The sequence below is a fragment of the Polistes dominula genome, unplaced genomic scaffold (genome assembly GCF_049000335.1).
Source record: "Polistes dominula isolate Pdom_NZ unplaced genomic scaffold, Pdom_raw_medaka contig_15, whole genome shotgun sequence".
In the NCBI taxonomy this organism is placed as follows: Eukaryota; Metazoa; Arthropoda; class Insecta; order Hymenoptera; family Vespidae; genus Polistes; species Polistes dominula.
The window spans coordinates 5,028,767-5,041,935 of record NW_028300915.1 but is presented as its reverse complement, the minus strand read 5'-3'; the positions used below and the strand labels follow the sequence as shown (position 1 = coordinate 5,041,935).

General features: G+C 30.4%; 1 protein-coding gene across 9 annotated transcripts in view; it reads right to left on the bottom strand.

The window, feature by feature from the left end:
- Positions 1-983: 983 nt before the first annotated feature.
- Positions 984-13,169, bottom strand: part of mAChR-A (muscarinic Acetylcholine Receptor, A-type) — a 34,339-nt gene continuing 22,153 nt past the window's right edge. For 8 of the 9 annotated variants that reach the window (XM_089170334.1, XM_089170332.1, XM_015330244.2 and 5 more), the window contains 5 exons: positions 11,381-11,902; positions 8,640-8,922; positions 7,585-7,711; positions 5,483-5,806; positions 984-3,843 (listed from right to left, as the gene is read on the bottom strand). In XM_089170334.1, the coding sequence (XP_089026460.1) occupies positions 3,262-3,843; positions 5,483-5,806; positions 7,585-7,711; positions 8,640-8,922; positions 11,381-11,849 (1,785 nt within the window). In that variant the 5' untranslated portion in view covers positions 11,850-11,902 and the 3' untranslated portion in view covers positions 984-3,261. The remainder of the gene's footprint in view (positions 3,844-5,482; positions 5,807-7,584; positions 7,712-8,639; positions 8,923-11,380; positions 11,903-13,169) is intronic. The other variant, XM_015330253.2, reaches the window with a different exon arrangement.

Here is a 13,169-nt window from a genome sequence, read left to right as displayed (position 1 = left end):
TCGGTACGAAAGGTGCATCTCGCGATCATATAATAAACGCATAGCCGTACAATACACATATACATATGTATACACATATATATACATATGTATACATATATGTATGTTTTTCGATTTAAATTCGTTTACGAACTCATCAATTGCTATTTATAATCATTTTCATGTGTGTGACGTAGTACAATGTTTTTTAACTGTATTGCCGCCCCCGATTTTTTCGCAACTTCATAGTATTTTTCTTTTCGATTAATACCTATACGTTATTATTATTTATTATTATTATTAATTATTTATTATTATTATTATTATTATTATTATTATTATTATTAGTTATTATTCTTAATTATTATAATTAATTATTATTATTATTATTATTATTTTTCGTTTTATTTACTCCTCGAAAATTGTTCCTACAACAATTATCGACCATGACTCCAACAAATTCGCTTTTTTTGTTTCCCTCTTCATCCTATATCTTTATTTATTTTTTTATTTATTTATTTTATTTTATTTATTCAAGGGGGTGGGTGGGTAATATTTTATTATTTTATTTAATTTTTTTTTCTCTTCATCATTGATATCTTTTAAAGCTTTGTTTGGCACGTATAATTAGAATGTCATTCAGTACGGAAGAATTCGATTTAGCGCTCTGTTTTTTTTTCGTTCTTTTTTCTTTTTCTAATTCTTCATTCTTCATCGCTATCTAAACTAATTTATGTGTGTTTATTTATTTATCTTTTTTTTTTCGTCTTTTAAACACGTTCTTCGTCGTTTGCGCTTTTTTTTCTCATATTATTAATTCTTTTTTCTTCTTTTTCTTCCTTCCATCACGTTATTACATTTAAAACACTCATTTACAATGAATTATTTTACTTTTTTTTCTCTCTTCTCTTTTCTGCGTAGTGTACATGTTATGTATGTTGTATATGTGTATGTACGTATGTGTGTGTTATGTATGTATGCAAGTAAATGTGTACTTCGGTATGTTTTATATTTCAATAGCTACGTTTTATTTTAAAAATGTACAACGATGAGTGGCGGTTTCTTGTTAATTCTCTCGATTTTTCTTCTTTCATTTCACCCATCTCTCTCTCTCTCTTTCTTTCTTTCTCTCTCACTTTTTCCTACGTATTTATTTATTTTGTAATTTATTCATTTATTTCATTAATTTCCTAAAGAAGAAGAAGAAGATGAAGAAAAAGAAGAAGAACAGTTTAGTTCACGCGTTATTTTGTTCTTATCTCTTCAATCTTCTTCCTTTGTTTATTCGCTCGGACTACGATATATCGTTTTATTTCTTTGTTGTTGTTTTTTTTTCCATATATTATATATTATATTATATTTATGTATATAATATCTTTCGAGACTTAAATACTTTTTTTTGTGCGACTTAGCATTTTCATCCCGCTACTCTTTACCGGTCCACCAAAATTCTCTCTCTCTCTCTCTCTCTCTCTCTCTCTTTATCTATTTTTATTTATTTCTTTTTTTTTAATTTAATTCCTCAAGATTCTTGGAACACATATACGTTTGCTCGAGGACCAACTTTTTTTTATATTCATATATATATATTTCCTTAAACTTCTATTATTTTTCTTTTACTCTGTTTTTTTGGTTTAAACCGGACAAGATCAGCGGGACGTTTTGGACTGATTTTGGAATGAAATCAGTACCGTATATGTATATACTTATTTATATGTAAGTGTTTTTGTTTGTGTGTGTATGTGTTTGATTGGAATGTAACGTGCGCGTAATGGGTGTCTTACACGCGTTCAAATATTTGCGTGAATGTGTAAATGTGTTTATATGTGGTTCCCAATTTGTGGAAACACGCCTCGACAGGCGAAGGACAATTTGATTTTGAATAATTCGAGAATGATTTATTTAACAATGAATATTTGTTGCTTCTAAATTCTTTTGCCCTTTTTAAAAATATTTTTTTTGTTTCTTTCAAGAATGCCATGTTCTTTGGAAGCTCTTTTCAAATAAATTTCATTGCCTTTTTTTTAGGCTTTTATTCCGTGTAAATTGGAGTTCAATTTTTAGAATAATAAAGAATTCTTTGTTACAAGGGTAGTTTTTTTTCGGGGGATCAGGATTTTAAAGATTTTTTTTGGGAACTACTGGTTTACGGTTTAATATAACCTTTTGTGTAAATGTGTGCGTGTATAAGTGTATTTACGTTTAATAATTTGAATACCTTGCCTTTTTCGCACGGCACAAGGAGGTACTCTAATAAAGTGTAATTAAATGTCCATGGCAGTATCCACGATTAGCGTTACTTTCAAAACTCGGAAATCGTGCTGCGCAGTTACGTCCTTTTTTTTATTTTAATTAATTAATTAATTTTCTTATTTATTATCATTCAAGATTAGTTTATTTTTCGTTCGCTTTTTTTTGTTTCGGAGCCTTTTAAAATTTATTAAAGATAAATTTAGTATATACACAGAGATATACACACGAGTACGGTTTCTCTTTGTCAAAATTGTCTTATTTTATTTTTTGTTTGTTTGTGCGAGCATCTTTTAGTTCGCCGATGGTTCTTATATAAAAAAGTAAGAGAAAGAAGTTCCGAGTACATTTTTTTTTCCCTTTTCGTTAACTCATACGACTTATTTCTTTGTTTTTTTTCTCTCTCTCTCCCTCTCTTTCTTTTTCTTTTTTTTTTCGTTTCTCCGTATTTTAATTAATTCAAATCGTTGAAATTTTCGTAAAGGATTTTTTTCGTAAGGCTCGAGAAAAGGCAACACCATAAGGGACTCCGAAATTAGCGAGCAGCTCGATTTCCTTGTTCGACTTCGTGCGCTCAAAGAGAAACAACACGTACAATAAAAAAAGATCCTCTTTTTTTTCGCGGACTAGTTACTCGGTATGGGCTGGGGGTAAAAGGTTTATATGAATTGAAAAGGATGGATTTTCCGGATAGGGTTTGGGGAAAGAGGGGGGAAGGGGAGAATAATAAGAACGGTACGGTGCTTCGATGTAAAACTCTCTTTCTTTCTTTCTTATCCTTTTCTTTCCTATTTTTTTTTTTTTTGGAAAAAAAGAAAGAAATTCGAACGAGTGGTAATAATAAGAAGGATGGAATTTTTTGGAGAGAAGTTTTAGGGGAATGGGGAATAAGGAAAGGTGGGTGGGAAGGGGAGATTGGAATAGGTTTATCTTTTTCTTTCTACTTTGGTTGTTTTTGAATTATTTTCTAGGAGGGAAGTTGTTTTTTAGTTGTTGTTGTTGTTGTTGTCGAAGCACTCGTATTTACTGACATCATCCTCTATCGACCGCAGTTCTGTTTCTACTGTGCCACTTGCACTCGAGGATTCTCATATAGGTCCTCCTAAAGGCCGCGTTACCCAAAGCGTAGCACATTGGATTCACAGTACTGTTGATGTAACAAAGGTAATAGACAAAGTCCCACAATTGTTGTGGTATATACCAGGAACAGGCGGTGATTGATTTAAGGAGAACGAGTATGTTATACGGTGTCCACGTTATTATGAACGCTAAAAGAATAGCAGATAATGTTTTAGCTGCTTTACTGTCTGCCTTTTTCTCTTGAATTTTTTTCTTCTTCTTTTGATTTGGTTTATTCTTGTTCAATATACCCTTACTGGTAGGTACTGTCTTTGGTATATTTTTAGCGTTCAATGGTATCCTTATATCCGGCATCTGCGAGGGTCGCCTAATCACCGACGAAGGACTTGCCAATGTCTCCTCATCTTCGATTGTACTGTGCAACTGAAATGTCACCGTATCCTCGTGGTACATCTTTATACTTGGCCGTACCTCGGTGTATTTGCTACCGCCATTACTCTCCCTCATTGGAAGATTTATCACGATCGTGTAGACCTATGATTGAATCAAAATTATACGACTATATTAATGTTATTATATTATATTTTTTCAAATATTTTTATATATATTATATTGTTAGAGATTAATAGACGTTTATGCAACAGTCCCGTATAGGATGTGTTTCCCCATGCGACAATACCGAGATGTACAAGAGGAATTTATATGAAATGATACTTGCATAAGTGAGTAAAGATTAAAGTACAATGATTTGGTTTGCATCTATCAAAATGTTATCTATGAAAACTGGATAAAATGGTTTATATTAAACGGTACAATTTCCTTCTTATCGATTATCTACAATTATTTATTTCAAATCGGTAAGAGAAGATATATTTGTTATTTTTGTTTTCTAAGTTAATTCGCTAAGAAATTTATTTCTTATCTAATAAAAGAAAGCTTTATTTTCTCTATTAAATTTGTTATGGCCAATCTTTATTTAGTTTTCTTTTACGTACTAGATAAGAATACGATTTATCTTGGAGTTTATTTCTCGCAAATGGTTTGTTTTAAAGGAAAAAACAAAACAAACAATAAAAAGAAAAACAAAAAAGGAAAATAGAAAGGAAAAAGAAGACTCGAAGGAAAAGTCGGTAAGAAAAATTTATTAGAATGCTAAGGACGCTGATCGATCGTTATTAGCTTAAACATTTTTATCGGAAACTCGAGAGTACCTTCCCTTGGTCGCGTCCCATCGCAAATATTCAATATTACGATGAAGGCAACTACGATGTTGCGAGAGAGAAAGAGATAGAGAGAGGACTTGTTTTAGCACTTAAATTAAGCTACGAACGAGAAGTTAATAATCCGTTTCGATCGATAATCGTCTAAGTAAACAGATTCGTTGGTCAACATATTCGTAAACGGACGAATCGTCGTTTAATAGACCGTTAATAGTCTAATAAATTTATACATCAATTAGATTCCCACTTGGACAGATAATTAACAGATCGATGCTTGACTACACTCTAAGAGACTATTGGATATTATGTCCAATATATATTTTTTTGTTCATATTAATCGTGTAATATTTTGTTTGTTCGAATAATTCCGATATTAACAAATTTCTTTTACGAAGGATAAGTAGTTTCCGTTTAAATTATCATTCAGGTTGACAAAAAAAGTAAATAATCGTTTATTTCAATGATTTAATAATTTTCTCAAAAAAAAAAAAATAAAAATAAAAAAATTATATAAACGAATGAAATATAACAAGGAAAGAGTAAAGATTTTTTTACCGAATGTAGGATTCCAAAAAAGATTTTTATTTTTTATTTGCCATTTGTTTTTATTTATGATTGTTAAAAAGAAAAAAGAAAACAAAAAAATGTATGTTATATGTGAGAGGATTTAATGATATATTTTCATGTATGTATAAAGTCGAACAGGGAACACGTATTATTATTATTTTTGTAATTAATTTATCAATAATATATTGTATATATGAATAGAAGTTTATTTCCTTAAAAAAAAAAACTTATCATCCAAATGATCAAAATTCTTATTTTGTTATTTGTTAGAAATGATTTCGGAAGAAAACTGTATTAGAAAGAAAGAATTCTCCAGGTGTATTATGAAAAATCAAAATATATAAATCGATCGATGATAATTGAGAAAAAAAAAGAAAAAAACATACGGAATCGCTAGAGATGCTTTTGGTCGAAAGTTCCCCGACACGGGCGGACCTTTTTGAATCCGCGTGTTCAGTGATGCCAGTCGACCTTTCCATAGCCAATGTCGTCGTCGTCGAATGCATGCCACTGAGCGAACCACATCTCGAAACCGTGCTAGTCAATGGGGTTTCCGCTGATAGTGGCGTCAATGTGTCCTCGTTACCATGAAGGGTACGACTGCTTTCCGGTTCACCGACCTCTTCGTCATCCTCTTCATCTTCGCGACCACTGTGCCACCACGCGATGCACCATAATTTCAGCCACGTCCACGAAAATGGCCTGTGTTTCTGGATAATTAGAATTTTGCATTATTTCTTGCTCACACGAATTCATACCAATAAATTTCATAAACATAATAAAGTGTTACACACATAATATAATGTATTATTATTTAAATTATTATTATTAAAAATTGCCCGAAGTAATGTGCACAACAGTCCCGGACTGGTTCGGAGACAGACGAAGTCAACTAACTGACTTGTTCATAAAATATGTATATTATTATTAAAAATTACTATTAGGGATATTTCAGAATAATTTTTTGTGAATATTTTCGCTGATTCGAAATAAAAAATCAAGGAGACTTGTGAGAAAATAAAAAAAGAAAAAAAAATAGGAAATAAATGTTTTTGTTTTCATAATACGATCGATTAAAAATAACCGGTTTTTTAATTTGAAATACAAATTATGCCTTCTATTCTTTTATCTCGCTATAATTTTACTCGACTTTAATTATAATGGACAAAAAATAAAAAATAAATGTTTAATTTATTACATCATCCAGAAGAAAAATGAGGATTATCATAATATTCTATGAAAAAAAAAAAAAAAAATGAAATAACAATAAATTATTCTATATAACAATCTAATTGTTTCAAAATAAATTTGTTGACAATACTGAGGAACATAATGACGATAATTGATGTAGACCATTAATTATAACAATAATTAATTAAAATCGATCCGAATGGATATTGTAAAAAAAAAAAGTAAAATAAAAACAAAAACAAGTTAGCAATTTTTGGGAATGCTCGAGGGGATGAAATAGTGAAAAAAAAAGTATTCCCGTAAAAATCAAAAAGAAAAATGTAAAATTGGTCGTCTAGTTTTTACCAGATGAAAATAGATTAATTTTTATCGTGAAATCCGAAAGGGATTGGCTACAATGTGGCATAATAGTCGAGATGACGTTAATTCCGAGATCGTTGTAACAGAGTTCCCGGCGTGGTCCTTAATAGGATTTGAACCGTGATAGACATGAAGTTCACACAATCGGGGTCACTTTCACCAAACACGAAGAGCTTTCATCTAACTTCTACGAATGTTCTTGTTGTATTTGTCGATGACTAAAGAATTGCAAGGGCATTAAAAAGAAATTATCGAAAATTTGTCCATTTTTTTTCTTTCAATCGACAAATATACAGCAACACGATTTCTTTATTTCTTTTTATTTCGTTGTATGACTAATTTATTTATGTGTAAATTTATGTATGTATGTGTGTATGTGTTCTGTATGTGTATAGCAGGTACGTGTTCCTTTAATTTAGAAGTCTTTTTTTTCTGGGTGGGGCCGGTCATTATAGTGTGCGCCTGTGCAACCCTCCTAGTGCACAGGACACACCATGCGCCGTACTTTACTATGACTATGCATTCGACGATTTACGATATGATTTAACTATTAATTCTTTAACTGTTTTAATTGCTATGACCTAAGACTTGAATGATATATTCTATTCGTAAAAAAAAAAAAAAGAAAATAATAATAATAAAGTAACGAGACAAAGGAAGTCAAAGTAATATAACCTCAATTTATTTATAATCATTTATAATAAATGAAGATAATTCGAATCGTACGTATAATATCATTGAAAATTTTAGATTATTTAGTTAAAAATAAAATATTTTTTTTTGTTTTAACTATGATCATTATAATTATTAAAATTGGTTAATTTTCACATTTCAATTATTAGAAAAAATTTCTCATTTTATTGTTTTTGAAATATTTTTTTCTAAGATTTTTTTTTAACAGATAAGAGAGAGAAAATAAGGGAAATTATATGCTTACACCAGCGTATTCAGGATAATGTTTCTCGATGTAAGAAGCAGCTAGATGTTGAGCGTGTACGTCATCAGCACCTGTACTAGACTCACTTCGAGGTCTCTTGCATTCTTCCATATCTAAGGCCTCGTCACTAAGCAGATATATTTCAAAAACTTATATAGTTCGATTTGATAAACTATACTGTCATTTTATAATTGCATTAGACACCATATATTAGATGAATGGCTTTGTGGATATTATAATTTTATAATTATTAAAAAAATTATGAAAGAATATTTTGTAAATATCAAATTGAAAAGAAAATTATTCATCCGAAATAATTTTATTGATTTGATTTTTTTTTTTTTAAACAATTAAAAAGTAAGAATTATTTTACAAGTTGATATGTTTCAAGTGAAAAGTAGAATTAATGTTTAATATTTCGTAGAAAATGGAACTTAAATGAAATATTGCATAGATATTTTAAATTATGCAAGGATCCATTGTTACTTGGATTAATTTTATATCGTTCATTATCTAACGATAAAATACGAATAAAAATGTTTCATTTATGTACATACGTATATTTTATAATTACATTCAAATCAATACGAGTGAAATAATATATTTTGTATAATAAATATATTTATTAAGATATTTAACGCACGGATCAACTTGCCCTGGGGTCAAACGAATTGATTAATTTTGAAATCATTAAATAAACATTAATCGAATTTATTTTTTATACAAATATTTTCAGATAAAAATTTTCCCAAAATATGTATATTTCAAAATATTTTTGATCAAACAATTTAATTGGACAAAATTAAAAACTGAAAAATATATCAACTCGACCCCAGGTCAGCCAATTTTATCCAATGAAAAATAAATTGTGGAAATATTAAAATCATAATAAAAAAAAAGGAAATTTTATTTTCAACTATAATTTTGATCTCATTCTATTTGTTCATTTTCGATCACGACCGAAAAGTATTCGAACGATATATAATTAATTCAATATTAGAAAAGTTAGATTAATATATGAAATAATTATATCGATCATGGAGAAGTGCCACAACAACCTGGAGTTGCTGCGTTTGCTTGCATCCTGTTTTCCGGCTTGAAGATTCGGTAAATCCCTCTGCCTTTTCTTCGTTTCCTTCCATATTCTCCAATAAAGGGCACTCATCACGGTGACTGGCACATAAAATGCAGCGATTGCTGTGCCGACTGTGATGTAATGATTCGTTTCGATGAACTGAATGTAACAGGCATTGATTGGCACAGTTCTTTGACCCTCGATGTAAGGCCAAGCATAAATCCAAGGTGGCCAAAGAAGTAAAGAAATACCCCACGCGCTTCCTAAACATTCAAATAAACAAAGGAAAGAAAAAGAAAGAAAGAGAAGAGAAGAGAAGAGAAGAGAAAAAAAAGAAAGAACACATAGAAACAAATTCAATCCAACATAAGAAACGTTTTTATAATTTTTTTTTTTTTAACTTTATAACTTCTTTTTCCTTTTCTTCCATTTATTTCTACCTCAAATTTTAAAATAAATTCTTTCACCCTTTAACTTTTCAATGTCTAGCAATATATTCTTTTCTATTTTTTTAGGGGGTTTCTATTTAAATTTTTTAAAAGCTTTTATTAGATAGGATAGATGTATTTTTATCGCAAAAGGATTTCTATCTTTCTACTACCGAGAAAACGTGTAATATTTTAGTTAATTTTTATTTTTTTTTGGTTAATTATTTCATTACATCCCAAGCGAATAAGAATAGGAATTAGAAACTAAAGAGAGAAGTATTTTTTTTTGTTTTTATTTTTTTTTTTCGTTTCGACATTTTTCCCATTCAATGCGAATAAAACCTTTCTCTGTATATACTATACCATAATCGCGTAGATCTCGTGTGAGAGGAAGGTTTGCGTTAAAAGCGTAGAAAATACCTTATAAAATATGTTTATGTGTTGAAGAGTAGAAGAGGAAAAGAGAATCAGAAAAAGTGTGTGTGAGAGAGAGAGAGAGAGAGAGAGAGAGAGAGAGAGAGAGAGAGAGAGCAATGACGGTTCGTTTACCGGTGAAGCTGTTTTAACGAAACAGTTTAATTCCGCTGTTCGTTTGTCGTTTCGAAACGTTGCTAACTAAAGCAAATGAGAGAGAGAGAGAGAGAAAGAGAGAGAGAGAGAGAGAGAGAGGAAGAGGGAGATAGAAGGGGGATGTTCTGCACGAGATTTCTGCTAATACGAGAAAATTAGTATTTTCGACGCTTCTCCTTTTTTCTTCTTCTCTTTTTAAATTTTTTTTTACATTTTTTTTTATTACCTCCTTCAAAATCAAGAATACGAATGAAAGAGCGAGTCTACTAAATATTTCGTTTTTTAACGAATAAAAAATTCAACGAATAGACAAAAGAAAGAGAGAGAGAGAGAGAGAGAGAGAGAGAGAGAGAATCGTATAATTAGTTCTACTTAAGCGATTTCATTTTATAAGAGAAAAACGAAAGACGTTAAAATTTTCGAGAATCACCGGAATGGAATTTCATGCCGACCGGGGGCAACCAACGAACCAACCAACGAGCCAACCAACCAACCAACCAACCAACCAACCAAACAGTCCTTTCCTCAACAGGTTTGCACGAGGATTACCGATTAAATGGACGGTTAGTACGGATAGGATTAACCTCTTAGGAAGACAAATTCATTTTGAAATCTTAATTAATCGGAAGTTGAAGAAAGGGACAACTACCGGAAAGGACGGAAATAAGGATGGATGGGATGGATCGAATAGTTTTTTGATACGAATTTTATTTTATTCAATCTAATAATGAAGAATCAGAGAGAAATCGGAGAAAATTCAAAGGACAAATTGTTTCGGCAAACTATACCTTATCTCATTAGATCATTAAATTTGATTTGATTGATTAAACTAATCTGAAGAATATTGAAATTTTTCTGAGATTTGAAAAAAAAAAAATAAAGGAAGAAAAAGAAGAAAGATCGTTTAACGTAATCGACGGAGAATACGATTGAAGTTAATTTTATGTTTTCTTTTTATTTGTATATGTGTGGGACGAATGAAAAATATTTGCGGGATCTTGAGCTTTCGAAATAACGAAAATTAAATTGTTTCCTTAACCATAACAAATATATGATACTTAAATAATATCTATTACGTAAATTCTTCATAACTAGATTTGGAATTCTTCGATTTTACTTATCCTACATAAAAAATAAACAAAAAAAATCATTTAATACAATTACAATTTATTTCTCGATACGAAAATTTCGTATAAATTGTATACGAATTTCTCCAATAGTGTTTCTCACGTAGAAATAATTTTTCTGTAAGATTTAATCCTATACCAATACTAGCATTACCATTCATTCAAAGTTTCCCGTATGAACGACTAACCCACCGACCCATATAAGAGTCCTACCAAGTATGACAATGGAGTAAAGAAAGATTTAAATTTTATACGTCTCCGATTAACACGTTTCCTGCCAAGCCATTTTTGTCCAATTTGTACAAGGCCATTTAATGTTTTGACTAAAAATTGGTATATTATTACATAATATTGTATTACGATTAAACAAATTAACGTGCTTCGTTCTATACTGCATTTTTTACAATGCCTTATCATTTTGATGAAAATATATTTTATAGAATCAAATTTGTCATAAACCGTATGTTTTCAGCGCATTAAATGAATATGTCTTAGTATACCATTTATGGTACACGTGGCATGGGACGTGTTAAGATCTTAAAGAAATTAAATTACATTAAAAAGAAATAAATATGATATTTAAAAAAAAAACTTACCTATCATAAAGGCAGCTTTGAAGGTTGTCCTCTTTGCTCTGTATGTAAGGGGCCTTGTTACCGAGAAGTATCTATCGAAGCTGATGATTAGAAGATTGAGTACGGACGCGTTGCTAGCTAAATAATCGAGTGCCAGCCACGTGTCGCAAACGTGGGGACCCAATGGCCAATAGCCTAACACGGTGTAAACCGTGAAAAGTGGCATCGAAATGAGACCTATTGCAAAGTCGGCTACCGCAAGACTGAATAAAAAGTAATTAGATATCGTTTGCAGTTGTTTGTCGATTTTAAACGATATCATAACCATAATATTGCCGACAACCGTAACGAAACTGAGAACGATCGCTACCATCACTATCCCAACTCTTTCCCATATCCCATACTGATACGGTTCACCACCGCAATCTAGACCGTTGCTAGAGTTGTAGCTGTCGTTGCTGGGTATTTCCTGCGCCCAAGTTATATTCATGTCTGTTGGACTCTCCCGCACGAGCTCTATGTCACTCGTGGACGCGCATCAACCTTCAACAAAATCGATTTTCTTTTACTCCCATTTGTCTTCCTTTTATATATATATATATATATATATATATATATATATATATATGTATATACATATGTGTTACCGCGAAAGAACGAAATTGGAGAATGTGAAGATTCACATGATCACATGATGTATGATAGAAATATTAATGTGTATTAATATTATACTAACGTATTTAGTATGTGGTAACAGGTAACCATGTGAATCTTGACATTCTCCAATTTCGGTCTTTCATGATAATATATATACTATATATGTTATGGTTAATGTTGAGAATTCAATGCCTCGGGCATTCTCAAATATAGCCACGAAGATTAGGCAATGTATACTCTTTGTATATTATAATATATAAAATATTATTTATATATTACGTATACATATATATATATATATATATATATATATATAATGTATATTACCCGGGCATGTAACAAAATATGCTTCAGTGAGGTGTATTTAAAGCATAAAGGTAGATAGAGGTTGGGCAAAATGATTTTAACAATGCTCGGATTCTCAACATTGACCGTAACATATATATATATATATAAAGAAATCCTTTATTGTGGTTTTATCAGCTAGGTATGTGTAAGAAGCGTTTAATGTACGTGTATTAGGAATCATTTGGACAATAATTTAATGATAAAACATAAACGAAAACGATCGTGATAATGAATATTGTAATAAAACATTTTAAAGGAAGATTAACCCTTTCATTATTATCGTTCATGTAAAGATCCGTATGTACTGGTGCCAAGACATCCCCTAATGAAAAGGTTAATAATTACAGAAACAAATCATTATAATTCGATTAGGTAATTCAAATCTATAGCAAGTTATCTTTATTTGGTATTTCTTTTTAAGTGTAGTTTATTTTAAACGAGGTAATTTGAATAACTTACTATTTTTCTTTTTTTTCGTACAATAATTAATTATATTACAATATTGAAGTGAATTGAAATGATATATATTTTTTTTAATCAATAATCAATTAGATTTTTAATGAAATACGACGATTTCATGATAAGGATAGGATAAGTCGTGATTAAAGGTGAAAATTAGAAAAAAGAATCTTTCGTGCTCGTAAGTATTTTACTCTTTTAAAAGCACTCTAAAGTTTATTCGTACCGTCCCCCGAGTAGCTGTAAGGAGTTTAGAATTGACATTAAATTACGCGTTAAGTTCCATCGCACTATCTTTAAATTACAATAAAGTGTACTCCATCTAAAGGAAAAAAATCGGATTTTG